The sequence below is a fragment of the Typopeltis vanoorti genome, chromosome 18, assembly GCF_054136105.1.
Source record: "Typopeltis vanoorti isolate ZY-2024b chromosome 18, IOZ_Tvanoo_1.0, whole genome shotgun sequence".
Lineage (NCBI taxonomy): Eukaryota > Metazoa > Arthropoda > Arachnida > Uropygi > Thelyphonidae > Typopeltis > Typopeltis vanoorti.
In genome coordinates, this window is record NC_143566.1 from 21,898,945 (window position 1) to 21,913,275 (window position 14,331).

The 14,331-nt window shown below is 38.1% G+C and overlaps 1 protein-coding gene across 1 annotated transcript in view; it reads left to right on the top strand.

The window, feature by feature from the left end:
* Positions 1–14,331, top strand: part of LOC150096534 (annulin-like) — a 250,503-nt gene that overhangs the window by 127,125 nt on the left and 109,047 nt on the right. The window contains exon 11 of the mRNA XM_090408550.1: positions 7,662–7,741. Within this exon, the coding sequence (XP_090264676.1) occupies positions 7,662–7,741 (80 nt within the window). The remainder of the gene's footprint in view (positions 1–7,661; positions 7,742–14,331) is intronic.

A 14,331-nucleotide genomic window follows, 5' to 3' on the forward strand; every position in this document is an offset into this window, starting at 1 on the left:
CATGTAAGACATAGATGGGGGTGATACAGGATTACTCATAGTTGGCGTATGAAACAAAATTCTGTCTGATAAGCCAGCTACGAGATAACTTGTACTGACCTTATAGAAGTGAAAGTGCTTGGCATGTGGTAACAAACTTTGCCTGAGGAACGTGACAGCAAACATGTTAAGAGGGTGGCTGCTGGGAAGATGTCGAAAAGTGGTATATGGAGAGGCACAATCAAGGTGAAAACAGATGACTAGGGGTATGCTGCAGGGTTCCATGCTAGGACAACTACTGCTTAATTTGTGCATGTGCATAAATGATATTCAGTTGTTTGCTGATGATGCAAAATTAGGTAGAATAATAGTTAATCAGACAATGTGGAGAGCTTGCAGCACGATTTAAATAGACTGTCAGTATGGGCAAAAATTAATGGGGTAGCAGTTTAATGTGGTGAAATGTAAAGTTATGCATTTTGGGATAAATAGATTACAAGCTGTGTACCACATTTAGGAAACTCTAGGAAATAGATGAAGCTAGAAGTTTAGGGTGGGGGGTGGTAGACAGAGACTTAAAGTTTAGAGTAAATGTTGCTAAAGTAGTTCATAAGATTACTTAGCTATTGAGGAATACACTAACAAATAGAGATAAGGAAGTTCTCATACCAATTTATAAGGCTGCATCCACATCCGAAATACTGTGCTCGGCTCTGGTTTCTTGGGGATGAAGAAGCAGTGGAGGAGATTCAGAGACAAGCGACGAAGATGGTGAGCAATTTATGGAATGTTCCCTATGAGGATAGATTGAGAATGTGTGGATTGCAGAAGTTTGATGATAGGAGAAAGAGAGGAGATATGATAGAAATGTTTACGTTGCTTAAAAAGGGGAAGTGTTTCAGCACTTAACTAGAGGGAGCAGGACAAGATGTCATCCCTGGAAGTTGAATAAAGGTGTGGTTAGTAAGGATATGAGGACTAGATTTTTTGCTTGGAGAGTTGTGAATGAGTGGAATGGGTTGCCAGAGTCAATTGTGAATGCTTTGTCTGTTAATGGATTCAAGAAGAGTTATGGATTGTGTGGATAGTTTGGATTTCCCGCAATGAGTCTTTGGACTCCACAGAGGTGCCTATACAGTAATAATAATCATATAAAATAAATGGAAAAAGAAGAGTGGAAGACCGAGAAAACGACAGCATGAGACTGGAACAGGCCACTTTGCCTAAAAACCATGGTAGGAAGAATAAGACATAAAATGAGAATCTCTCTCTCTCTTTCTCCCCCTCTCCAAAAAAAGGAGAGGGAGAGAAAGAGAGAGAGAGAATCATTCTAATTCAGGTCAGATCAATGCAAATTTCTAACGCACAGCAACTGTTTTTAATTGGTAAACTGATTGTTACATAGTTCAACTACAGATACGAGACCCCCCCCCCTCGTTGCTTCTGCATGTGGCAGAAGGTGAATCCATTCCAATAATAGAGTAATCAATGCATTTCGTGGGATGAGTGTTTATTATTATATCTCAGAAAATTAACTTTTCTTTTATGAATATTCTAGTTTAAAAACTAGTGCCTACTTTGCTTGTATAACAGTTGGAAAATTTTAAGTATAAAGCATGTGATTTTGTGTGTTGATGACATATTCATACATCACCTTATTCCTTTCTCTCCTTCAACATGAATTGACTCTTCTTGGCACTATTCTAGCTAAGGTTCTTTCAACTGTGGTCAGACCATATGTACCTTCTATCCCTGTTCTTTGATCTGCTTGTTGTTTACATATTATTATTATTATTATTATTATTAAACAAGACCTCATGGAGTCAAAGACTCATCTAGGAGGTCCTTTTATCTCACACACACATCTCATCATACCGGGTCTTAAACACATTCAAACTCCTTGCAGACACCACACTCTCAGGCAAGGCATTCCAATCATTCACAACTCTGCACGAAAAAAACCTGCCTCTCACTCCCCTACTCACACCTTCTTTATACAGTTTCCAGGTATGACCTCTGGTTCTCCCCTGATCTCCCACTATTCTCTGTAGAACTTCTCCACCATTGATCCTATAACAACCCCTTACCAACTTGTAGGTCTCTATCATATCTCCCCTCTTCCTTTTCTCCACTAGACTCTGCAAATTACATCTTTTCAATCTTTCCTCATACTCAACATTCCAGAAGTCAGAAACTACCTTAGTCAGTCGCCTTTGGACCCTTTCCAACATCTCTTCATCCTTCTGAAAACCAGGTGACCAAATCTGGGCACAATAGTCCATGTGTGGCCTAATCAAAGCCTTATACAATGGAACAAGAATCTCCCTACTTCTACACGTCAGTGTCCTCCTCATCATTCCCAGAAGTCTTTGTGTTGTCTTCACGATTTTGGCGATGTGTCCCCTAAATTTTAGATCCTTATCCACTATCACTCCCAGATCTCTTATTTCCTCTACTTCCAACAATATATTCTCACCAAGCATAAATTCTGCATCCCATCTTTGTTTTCCAAATTTTAAAACCTTACATTTTGCAACATTGAACTCACATCCCCATTTGCTTGCCCAAGCACTCAATTTATTCAAGTCTTCTTGCAAGGCCACAACATCTTCACTACTCTTTATGGTTCGTCCCAACTTTGCATCATCTGCAAACAACTGAATATCTCCATCCAAATCTTCGCCAATATCATTAATATACAAGTTAAATAGTAATGGCCCTAAAACAGATCCCTGAGGCACTCCACTAGTGACTTTCCTTTTCCTGGATATTGCACCCCCATACACAACTTGTTGATACCTATCAGATAGCCAGTCTCCAATCCAATGCACTAATCTAATATCCAACCCCATCTGCTCTAGTTTGACTGTCAACTTATCATGAGGTACTCTATCAAAAGCTTTTGCAAAATCCAAGTATATTACTGTGTATCCTTCTCCTCTGTCCAAGGAAGCAGTCACTTTATTGTAATAAGTAAGTAGATTACTAAAACACGACCTCCCTTTAGCAAATCCATGCTGTCCATCAAAGATTATACTATTGTTGTCAACCCAACTCTGGATCCTAGTTCTCACAAGCCTCTCCAACAACTTAACCACAACACCTGACACACAGATAGGCCTATAGTTTGATGCTTGAGTTCGATCACCTCCTTTATGAAGTGGCACAATCTTGCCCTCCTTCCACTCTTTAGGGACTTGACCAAGTGCAAGACTCGTATTAAAAAAATATGTCAAGGCAGGTGTCAACTCTCTGACACATTCCTTCAGAATACGCGGTGATATATTATCAAGTCCCACAGCCTTATTTACATCTAGTTTACTCAACTCCCCAAACACCTCTTGCTCACTTACAGTCAGTCTCTCCTCCCCATCATCAACTGCTCTTAATCTCTCCATGAAGTCACATTCACAAGATTGAAAGATCTTTATGAACTGCTCATTTAGTATCTCCACCACACATTCTGCAACAGCTGTCTTTATACCATTTCCTCCAATCAATGTCATCCTTCCATAATCATTCTTTCTTTTGCTGGCTACATATCGAAAGAACTCCCTAGGATTCTTTTTAGTTTCATTAGCTAACTGCTGTTCATACCTCTCTTTAGCTACTCTCACCAACCAAGTCACTCTCCTTGCCTGGTCTTTGTATAACTCATGAAATTGGTTACTTCCACTTCTCTTATGCTGCCTCCACAATGCCCTTTTTCTCTGTATTGCATGCTTAATCTCTTTATTCATCCATCTCACACCTAACTTATTTAACCTTCTCACCCGTGGTATACATTTAGACATTGCATCCACTAAATATTTTTTGAAAATCCCCCAAGCTGCATTGATCTCTTTTCCAGCTAACTCCTCATTCCATGCTACACCTGCAAGCTGTCTCCTGAGCTCTTCATAATCACCCCCCCTTGTAGTTCCACATATACCCTTTTTTCACAGGGGTCCTTGCACTGCTGGCAACCACCCAAGTAATCACCTCATGGTCACTTTCACCAATTGGTGGATGATTTGATACTTCATTGATAATTACATCCTCCGATGAGATGACCAAATCCAAGACCCTTAATCCTCTTGTGCCCTCTGTTACATACTGTCTGAGGTAGTTATCCCTCAAAAACTCAAGAAACTCATTTTCTTTACTTCCAGTTGCTATCTCTTCATTCCAGTCTATATTGCCATAATTAAAATCACCCATAATGATCACCCTTTTCTTATTTGCTTGGCTTATTTGACTATACATTTCACTATCACCACCATCCACATTACCAGGTCTATAACAACATCCCACCAAGTATTTGATTTTATTCACCTCTATCTCACACCATACTGCCTCAAAACCACTGGCCCCATTTCCCTCTTGCATCTCTACCTTGTATGGACATAACTCTTTCTCTATCATCAATAGCACTCCCCCTCCCTTTTTACCCCTTCTATCCTCACGAAACACATCATACCTTTCCATCTCTATTCCTGTCAGGATGTCATCCTCATCTAACCATGTCTCACTTATTCCGACAATCTCTGGGTGCACAGACGCAATTAGTGCAACCATTTCATCCACCTTATTTCTTATACTTCTAGCATTGGTATACAAACACAACAACTCATTTCTGGATCTACAGCTAGTTCCACTGATACCACTCACTCGATGTGATCTCTCCATGCTGGACTGGGGCCATTTCCCTTTCTGCTTCTTCATTTTAGAACCCTTTGCAATTCCATCTGTTTCCTTTTGATCCCTGATCATCCCATTACTTTCCTGCCTACACATTCTCTCACCTCCTCTTGGAGCATCCACCTTTCTCACGCTGTGTATCCCTGTCCACCCTGAGCCTCCCCGTTTCCCTGCTCCTCTTGCACACCCATCCTCTCATTTTCTATACTCATACCACTCACTTCCACATTCATTTCCACTCCTTCAATCTCTCCTGTCTTACTCTCCTGCTCTTCCACATCACTCCCCTCTCGATCTGATTCATTCTCTCTATTCACCTCTCTACCTTCCAGCAGCAGTCTCTCCAAGCGACTCACACCATAACCACTCAAATGCAGTCCATCGCTCCCATACAGCTCACTTCGTCCCTCAAACTCATTCCACACATTAACAAACTGTACTCCCATCTCCTCACACATTTCAGCCAGAATATCATTCATAATCCTTGCTCTCCGCCTCATTTCACCACAATCATACCTAGGCAACACACTGACCACCCTTCCTGTCACACTATTCTCCTTTATCTTTCCAAGCAGTCTCCTGACATTCATTTTGACATGCTCTTTGTTCTCTCTCAAATCATTCGTACCAATCAATACAATTAACTCTTTTGCTCGTTCCCGCCTCATATTCAATGCCTCAATCACTCTACTCATTTTACCGCCTGGAAAACATACCTTGTGTATTTTATCCTCTAGCACACCTTTAATAATGGAGTCACCATACAACGCCACTCGCTCATCTTTTGTTATCTCTTTCATGCCATCATGATTTATTTTAATAGTTTTGACCTGAATTCTCTTAATTTCATTCCGCATCCATTTCATTTCTTGCTTCATCCAATCCAATTCACCTTCTGAACCTCGCGACACATTCACTCTATCATTAAATCTTTCTAACTTTCTAACTCTCGACCCCCTCTTCTCACTTTCCCTCTCATTCATCCTTCTTTGTTTCCGTACTTTCGGTCCAACATACGTCCAACTTTCACTATCATTCTTCTCACTTTCACTCTCACATATCTTTCTTTGTTTCCGTACTTTCGAACTAACATGCGTCCAACTTTCGCTATCATTCTTCTCACTTTTACTGTCATTCATCTTTCTTTGGTTCAGTACTTTCGTTCCAACATGCGTCCAACTTTCGCCATCAGTCATTCTTTTTTCGCTATCATTCATTCTTTCAATTTTTTTTGCTTGCGATTTCTGCACCACGCCATTTCTAGTTTCATTCGGTCTCTCAATTTCGTTTCTTTCCGCCTCACTTTCGTCTATTTTAACATCCGTTACGGTTGTCAAATCGCTCTTTTTCTTTTTTCCTGATTTTTTAACATTTTTTCGCCTGTCTTTCTCGCCATCCTCTTTCAAACGTGCACTCACGACACAATCGGTACTAGCACTTTCTGTCATCAACTTCATATTCGCATTCATCAATTCCTCGTTCAGGTCACATTTCGCACACACCCTTCTTCCATCCGCACTAAACATCCACAAATCATTTATGTAGTCGAAGGAATACATATAACAGACACATATAACATATGATGCATATAACATATGACATATTACATATAACATATGATGTACTGTTATTTTCAGTATGAAATATTTATACTTTCATTAAAGTTTATTACTGTGGTTATGTAATTTTGTTGTTTTACAGTTATGCTACAGGTATCTTATAAAGATGAGACTTCATAGTGGCTTTTCTCATAACTTCTTTCAATTAATAAAAGCATATTCTCAAATAAGGTATATCTTGGTCATCCTGTTTTGCTCAGTATGTTTCCTTGATATTTTCATTATTATTATTATTATTCAGGCCTCCATGGAGTCAAAAGACTGATCGTGGAAGGTCCTTCCTAAGAAACACAAAGTCTATCAAGACTCATCGAGGGGGAGGTCCCCTCCCCTGAGAAACACAAAGTTTATCATACCACTCCTTAAATTCATTGACCGTTCTCGCTCTCACCACTCCATCAGGCAATGCATTCCATGGTTCAACCACCCTCCATGCAAAGATACCACTCCTCACCCTCTTGCAAACATTATCCTTTCGTAACTTACAGGGATGGCCTCTTGTCTTCACTCCTTCCTGCTGTGCTTGACTTTTATTTCATATCATATTTTGTCATTAGTTTTTTTCTCCTCATTTCCAGTTTACTTTTAATAGCATAGTACCATAGTACCAACAGTAACTTTCAAATGCTTCGATTATTTTCCAGTCTTCGGCTGTAATAGTCAAAGAATGACAGAGAAACCACTGTCACATCTAGACTACACAGGTTTGTTCAGACTCCTGAAGTCTGCCAGGAGAACACGTTGGAGATCAAATGGAACATTAGATAAGTGTATGTTTGTGGTTGTGTTCAAGGAAGAATTATTCAAAATACCTGGCTCAGTACAGCCTGGTGCAATCTACACCCTATTAAGTTGCCTTGAAATACACTGCTGTCCCATTACTTGTTTCAACACTGTGTGTGTGTGTGTATGGTGTGTGTTGCAGTGATGCCTTGATGCAGAGATTGATAGGTTTATATTAATAAAAAACTTTATGTAGACTCCTGTGCACTGTTTTGTAATAAACATAGTAGTTGCTTACATGGCACACCCTCAAATAGGGTGTGCTAGGTATGCATATATTAATTATATTCACCAAAACTTGAAAAGATGTTCTGTGACTTTTTAGTGTGACAATGAATGAAACTCAAATTAAATCAGGCAGCCTATTTTGCTTAAATATTTCATTAATATATCTTGAGTAGATCGTTTAAAAAAATATGATGCTCATGACTTCTGAAAGGGAGAAAAACCATTAACATTTTTTAGGAACACTGTTAATATTTTACTGTTTTTTTATGCATGTGACATAAAATCATTTTGGTCTATTTACTTTCATATGAAAATACCTAACTCTAATTTAAAATATGAATAATTATCTGTTGTATATTAATTTTTAAACAGTATTGGTGAAATGATAAGTACAAAAGCCGTAGGAAAGTTTGAAAGAGAAGATATTACTCATTACTACAAACATCGTGAACGTAAGTTAGTTTAACCTTCTTTTTTATTTTGTGAAATCTTTGTAGGAGAGTAGAGCATTTTGCATACATCTGACAAGGTCAGATCTATGCATAAGCTAGACAAGCAATAGATTAGGACCTCAGTAGAGAAACCGAAAATTTACTCAATAAAGGGGGGGGGTGGACCTCTTAAAAGTTATAGCTCAGGAGCCACAATAACTTTAAATCTGGCCCTGTATGTGTGAAAGAGCCCTGTATAATCCAGCATAGAATTGATATAAGCATATATTTGTATACTTTTAAAAGAATGCCAGAATATTTTTCTGTTTAGTATAGCTATATCTGTATCATATGTGTTAACTGTATGAGTTGGGCATGCAGGAAGTCACTGACTTATGTAAATTCATACTTACACAAATTATCCTGAAAAGGCTATGAAAATATTAGTTATAAAAATTTTACTTATGGTAAAACGTTAATGTTACTCATGCCACCTAACAGCAATTATCTTATCCTCACGGCAGGCAACCTATATAGTGCATGGATGCATGCACCTTTCTTACTATTGAACATGGACATGCTGTGTATTCGTATTCATACACACTTTCATAATTTTTTGTGTTTGTGTGCACTAGGGTAAAGCACAATCATGACTGGAAAAGAGGAACAGAAGCGGAAAAAGTGAATTCATGCATAATTGCAGCAAACTTGATCTATCCTAATTCCTATCCTAATTTACGCTCACACATAGACCTACACTTCACCGTGCAGGCTTTCAAAACCAAAATCCTGCATGGTGAAGAAATCAGAGTGTCTTATGGCTGTAGATCCATGTGTGTTCACAGGGCTGGTTTACCTGTTCTGAGGAATGAAAAATCCAAGTTTCCAGGTGAAAAAATCCTCTATCTCCATATGACACCAGCCAACTCACTTTTAGTCAAAAGAGATCAGGTAAAGGTTCCTCACACCATTTGATCTAGAGATGAAAATTATAAAGAAAAAAAATTATCTGGTACTTATTTGATAATCATCTTTTAAAAGATTCTGTACCAACTGTCCTGCTGCATATTTAGAAGTTTTTGAAGTTGATTTTTGTGTTGCAGCAGGCATTAGAAACGTGTTTACCATAAGAGGCTCTTGCTATGGGCACATAGCAAGACCTTAACACTTCAATAACATAATTCTGTAACATAACACTTATTCATGATGAAAATTTCCGGATAATGTCAGTAGACTCTTTTAACATCAATATGAATAGTAGATAAAGCAAACAGAGGATTGATCTAAATGCCTCAGGGTTTCAAAAGCTAAGAGAGAAATATATGAGTGTTTTTTAGCCTGATTTCTGAGCTTTATAAAGAGAAGAAAGACGCCACTGTTCAGTCATCTTTTCAAAATTTCACACAGAAGGTTGAACAGCTAAATATAAACATTTGTTTATATTCTTATACTGTTTTATATATTAGTATATTACTCTGCTTTAATAATTACATAGAGAAATCGATTCATATGCTTTCTGCAAATCAAACTTGCAGAAACAACCTTTATTATTGTTATTACACCCTCCGTGGAGATAGCAGACTCATCATGGGAGTTTCATTTGACTGACAACAAATCTGTCCTGCTGAATCTTAAAATAACGAAAGGTATAGAAGTAGTGACATTTTTATGCTTTATACCAATGGGTTGCAGGGGGATATTTTTTATGCCAGTGGATTGCAGGGAGGATATTCAGTTGTTTGCGGATGATGCGAAGCTGGGAAGGATTATTAGTAATAGTGCAGATGTGGTAGCCCTGCAAGAGGATTTAAATAAGCTAGATAGATGGGCAAATGAATGGGGATGTCAGTTTAATGCAGCAAAATGTAAGGTCTTGAGGTTTGGGAAACATCGATGGGATGCTGCATACTCTATGGGAGGAGATATACTGGAGGAGGTAGGGGAAACAAGAGATCTGGGGTTGATGATTGATAGAAACCTGAAGTTTAGGGGACATATTGCAAAGGTGGTGAAGGTAACACAGAGGATTGCTGCTATTATTAGAAGGACACTGACCTGCAGAGATAAGAGGGTTATCTTTCTGTTGTATAAGTCTCTGATCAGACCACACTTGGACTATTGTTCTCAGATTTGGTCCCCAGGATTTGAAGGGGATAAATTAACTGTGGAAAGGATACAAAGACGGATGACAAAGATGGTTTCAGGACTGTACAAGGATAGTTATGAGGATCGGCTGAGAGAATGTGGACTGCAGAGTTTGGTGGATAGAAGAAGGAGAGGTGATATGATTGAGACTTTTAAACTGTTGATAGGTGGTTACAGGTTTGACACTGGGGAGTTCTTTCGCTTGGTTGAACAGCGGGAAGGAGTGATGACAAGAGGCCATCCCTGGAAGTTACGAAAGGAAACTGTTTGCAAGAGGGTGAGGAGTGGTTTCTTTGCATGGAGGGTGGTTGAGCCGTGGAATGCATTGCCTGATGGAGTGGTGGGAGCGAGAACGGTCAGTAAGTTTAAAGAGACTTTTGTTTCTCAGGGGGGGACCTCCCCTCGATGAGTCTTGACAGACTTTATGTCTTAGGAAGGACCTCCCTCGATGAGTCTTTTGACTCCTTGGAGGCCTGAATAATAATAATAATAATACTAATGCCAGGAGTATCCAGAATAAAGGAGATGAATCGGTGGCGCTGATAGTATCAGCCTGGCCAAAGATTATTGGGATCTCGGAGATGTGGTTGATGGAAGATATAATAACAGAAATAGATGTAGCATGGTAAAGCATTTTTCGGCAGAATAGGAAGGGAAAATGCGGTGTCGGAGTACTGCTTATGATAAGTTGACTTATGTCCTCTAAAAGTGGAGAATTTGGAAGGCATTGACACTAATGGTTTTGAAAGCATATCGTGTGAAGTAGAGGTTGGCAAGACAGGATATTTAGTGGGATGTAGCTACAAGCCAAGGAGAACAGAGGATGGGGAGCAGGAGATGTTTAGGCAATTGAGCTTGGCAAGTGCAAGAAGAATGATTTTATGGGTGATTTTAACTACAGCAGTATAAGTTGGGAAGAGCAAAATGCATGTAGTAATAAGGGAATGGAATTTCTAGAATTCTTGAGGGACAAATGTCTTAGGCAGTGGTGTAGCTAGAGCTTTTGCCGCCCTCTCAATGCACATCAAAAATACTACAAAAAGTCAAAACGATGTATAGGGAAATAAATTAAAACACTATGTTTGTTTTTGAAGTAAAACTTTAATTTCAACATTCTAAAATGTTATTTTTCTTGTTTTCTGTTAGCAAAATCATCGATGACATTGGCGAAGTCTATTTCATAGTAATGTAGGTAATTCTTAATCAATTTTATTTAGAAAAACTCCTCTCACAACTAGCAACACTTACACCATCGTGAGGAAAATTCGCAGTAGTATTACAATACAGTATTTGGAACTGAGTTCTCGAGACTGTATTTTAGAATTAACTGCAAAAGTTCAAAAAGGTTCAAAGTGCTGCCCAGGGTGGACCGCCCACTCTGCACCCCCCCCCCCTAGCTATGCCACTAGTCTTAGGCAATGTAATAGAGGGAACAAGAGGTTCAAGAGTTTTGGTCACAGCATCAGAAGAGCTGATAATAACTGAGATGACATCTCTCCCCCCAGTTGGAGAGAGTGACCATCTGGTTTTGACTTGGAAGATGAATAGACATGCAGGCATATCAAAGAAATGAGAACGTGTGTGGAATTGTAAGACAAGATTATAATAGTCTTAGATATCAACTTGGGCTATTCCTTGGAGGGCGGAATTGGAAGGCCAGGATATCAATAGTGCTTGGGAAATCGTGAAGGAATATTTAATAGTCACCTTACAGTAAGCAGTCACCTTACAATAAGGTGAATGCTTCCATAGACAGAGAAGAAGGATACACAGCAATATACTTAGATTTCACAAAGGCTTTTGATTGATTACCACATGATAAGTTGATAGTCAAAAGCAGATGGGGTTGGATATTAGCAGGAGCGAATGCTGGTCTTGAAATTCACGCTTGCTCTTGCTATCATTCAGGAAATGAGAGGTGCGATTGAAGTCTGATTAGGTGGAATAATGAATTACTGACCATTTAAAACTATATATAGCCCTCGTATAATGCGGATGTCAAGTTCCCCAGAAATGTTGCGTTATATAAATCACGTTATGCGAGCCTCAGATCACATAAAAAAAGTTAGGTTATGTTCCAAAATCGTTTTTTTTTAAATTATATAAACAACAATCACATATCCAACAAAAATATATTTTTATTTAATTCAGGTAATTCATGTAAGTTAAGAAAACATATAAACTATGAAACAAATACATAATATAAAAGTATAAAAATTACAAATTGTACTTAAACTTCATTGCACATAATGCATAAATGTTTTAGGCAAAATAAAATAGTGCATATTTTAATCTTTCATAGCACGAGGATTAGAGGATTGGTTAATAAACACTGGTTTTGTCATGTAATCACCTGATGCATTACTACAAAACAATAGAGTAATTCTATCTTTGGAAACTTTGAATCCAGGAGCTGATCTTTCATTTTTCGAAATATAGGTGCATTTTTGCATTTTTTTCCAATATAACCCAGATTCATCTGCATTGAACATCTGGTCTGCACTATAAATGTTTATAATAAATTTTGAGAGCTTTTTGTTTAATAAGATTTCCATCCATAGGAATTTTCTTTTGAGGTGCAATCTTCTATTGAAATCATTAGCGATTTCTCCATTTTTCCATAAGAATATTGTGTATACACGAGCAACGCGCTTTGCACTTATCGTTGACCCAGCAATAAACACTTTCTCGGATTTTATGTTCATTTTGTTTGATTGTTCGAATTGTCGATTTATTTAAATTCAAAGTCTCTGCAAAAACTCCTTGTTTTTCTCCATTTTTCAACCGATCCAAGATTTTGAATATTTTTCTTTGAGAGAAATTAATTTTGTTTTCAATGTTGGTTTTCCCCTTTCATTGCAGTTTGTGGATATTACTATAAAAATAATTTTTTACACATAAAAACAAGCATTACATATTGTATGTAACTCACTAGAAAATAAAGCACTCAGCTTGAGATGAACACACTTATGATTTTTAATGTACTTTCCTGGCAGAAATGAGAAACAATAAATGTTTTATACAGTAAACAATTGAGATACATGTGGGCTAAATGGTATTTCCCCTAATATAAATTCGCTAGTTATAATTACATGCAGGATACAGGCAGAACACAAATTTAATGAAGATAAAATTTGAATTTTAAGTCGTGCGGTGAAAAACATATGAAAAGATAAAGGGCTACTACAATTTTAGACCACGTTATATCGAAACCGTGTTTATTGTACCACGTTAAACGAGGGTTACCTGTATTTAGAAATTTATGCACAGTTAATCATACAAATACAACATTTATTTTACAAATGATACTCTATCTTTTTCAATTTAGCTACTTAAATTCTACCCTATGGTTCTTTTTTATGAACTGGTCAATAACATCGTCATAAAAAGTTGGTTGTAATTTAAATTTCCCAAGCAACACGCACACTTGTAAAGGCTGGCTGAAGCTCACTGGCTAGAGCTACTTCAACTGCATATGGCCCATGTTTAAGTAACAGGGTAAAATGATGTGGAGGAGCGGAAATGGCTATGTGCATGCATGGCCATTTCTGCTCAGTGTTTTTTCTTTGGTCATCGCCACAGTGCTGAAGCGAGGACCTGGATGCTCCCACAACCGAGCAAGCCAAGGTAGCTTGACTAGCCTCAGCCTTCGATACACAATGCAAAGCTCAATTATTGCTGCACAAGCTTAAAATGTCTTCTGTCTACACAGATAAAATCCTAAATGGAATGCTTATAAATGCATGCATTTATTGACAAATAAATATTACTTCTTTCTCAATTAATGAGCTTGCACAACAAGCATAGCAAGCATGGAGAATTCACCACTGGATATTAGATTGGGGCATTGGATTGGAGAGTGGCTATCTGATAGGTATCAACAAGTTGTATATGGGGGAGCCATATCCAGGAAAAGGAAAGTTACTAGTGGTGTGCCTCAGGGGTCTGTTTTAGGGCCATTGCTGTTTATGTAAGGTTTTAAAATTTGGAAGACAAAAATGGGATGCAGAATTTAAGCTTGGTGAGGATATATTGTCGGAGGTGGAGGAAATAAGAGATCTGGGGGTGATAGTGGATAAGGCTCTGAAATTTAGGGAACACATAGCCAAAATTGTGAAGACAACACAAAGGCTTCTGGGAATGATGCAGAGGACACTGACTTGTAGAAGTAGGGAGATTCTTGTTTATTGTATGTGGCTTTGATTAATCCACAAATGGACTGTTTTGCCCAGATTTGGTCACCTTGTTTTCAGAAGATCAAGACATTCTTTTGACTCCATGGAGGCCTGAGTAATAATAATAATAAAATCTTTAATGCTCTCTGCATTAACAACATATTCTGACAATGCATTTTATTCACTGACAGTTCTCCATGTAAAAAATTGACTCTCCACATCCCTCTTTAACACATTCTTACACAACTTCCAGTAATGACTTCTTGTTCTTCTCCTCTCTTTCTACTCTTT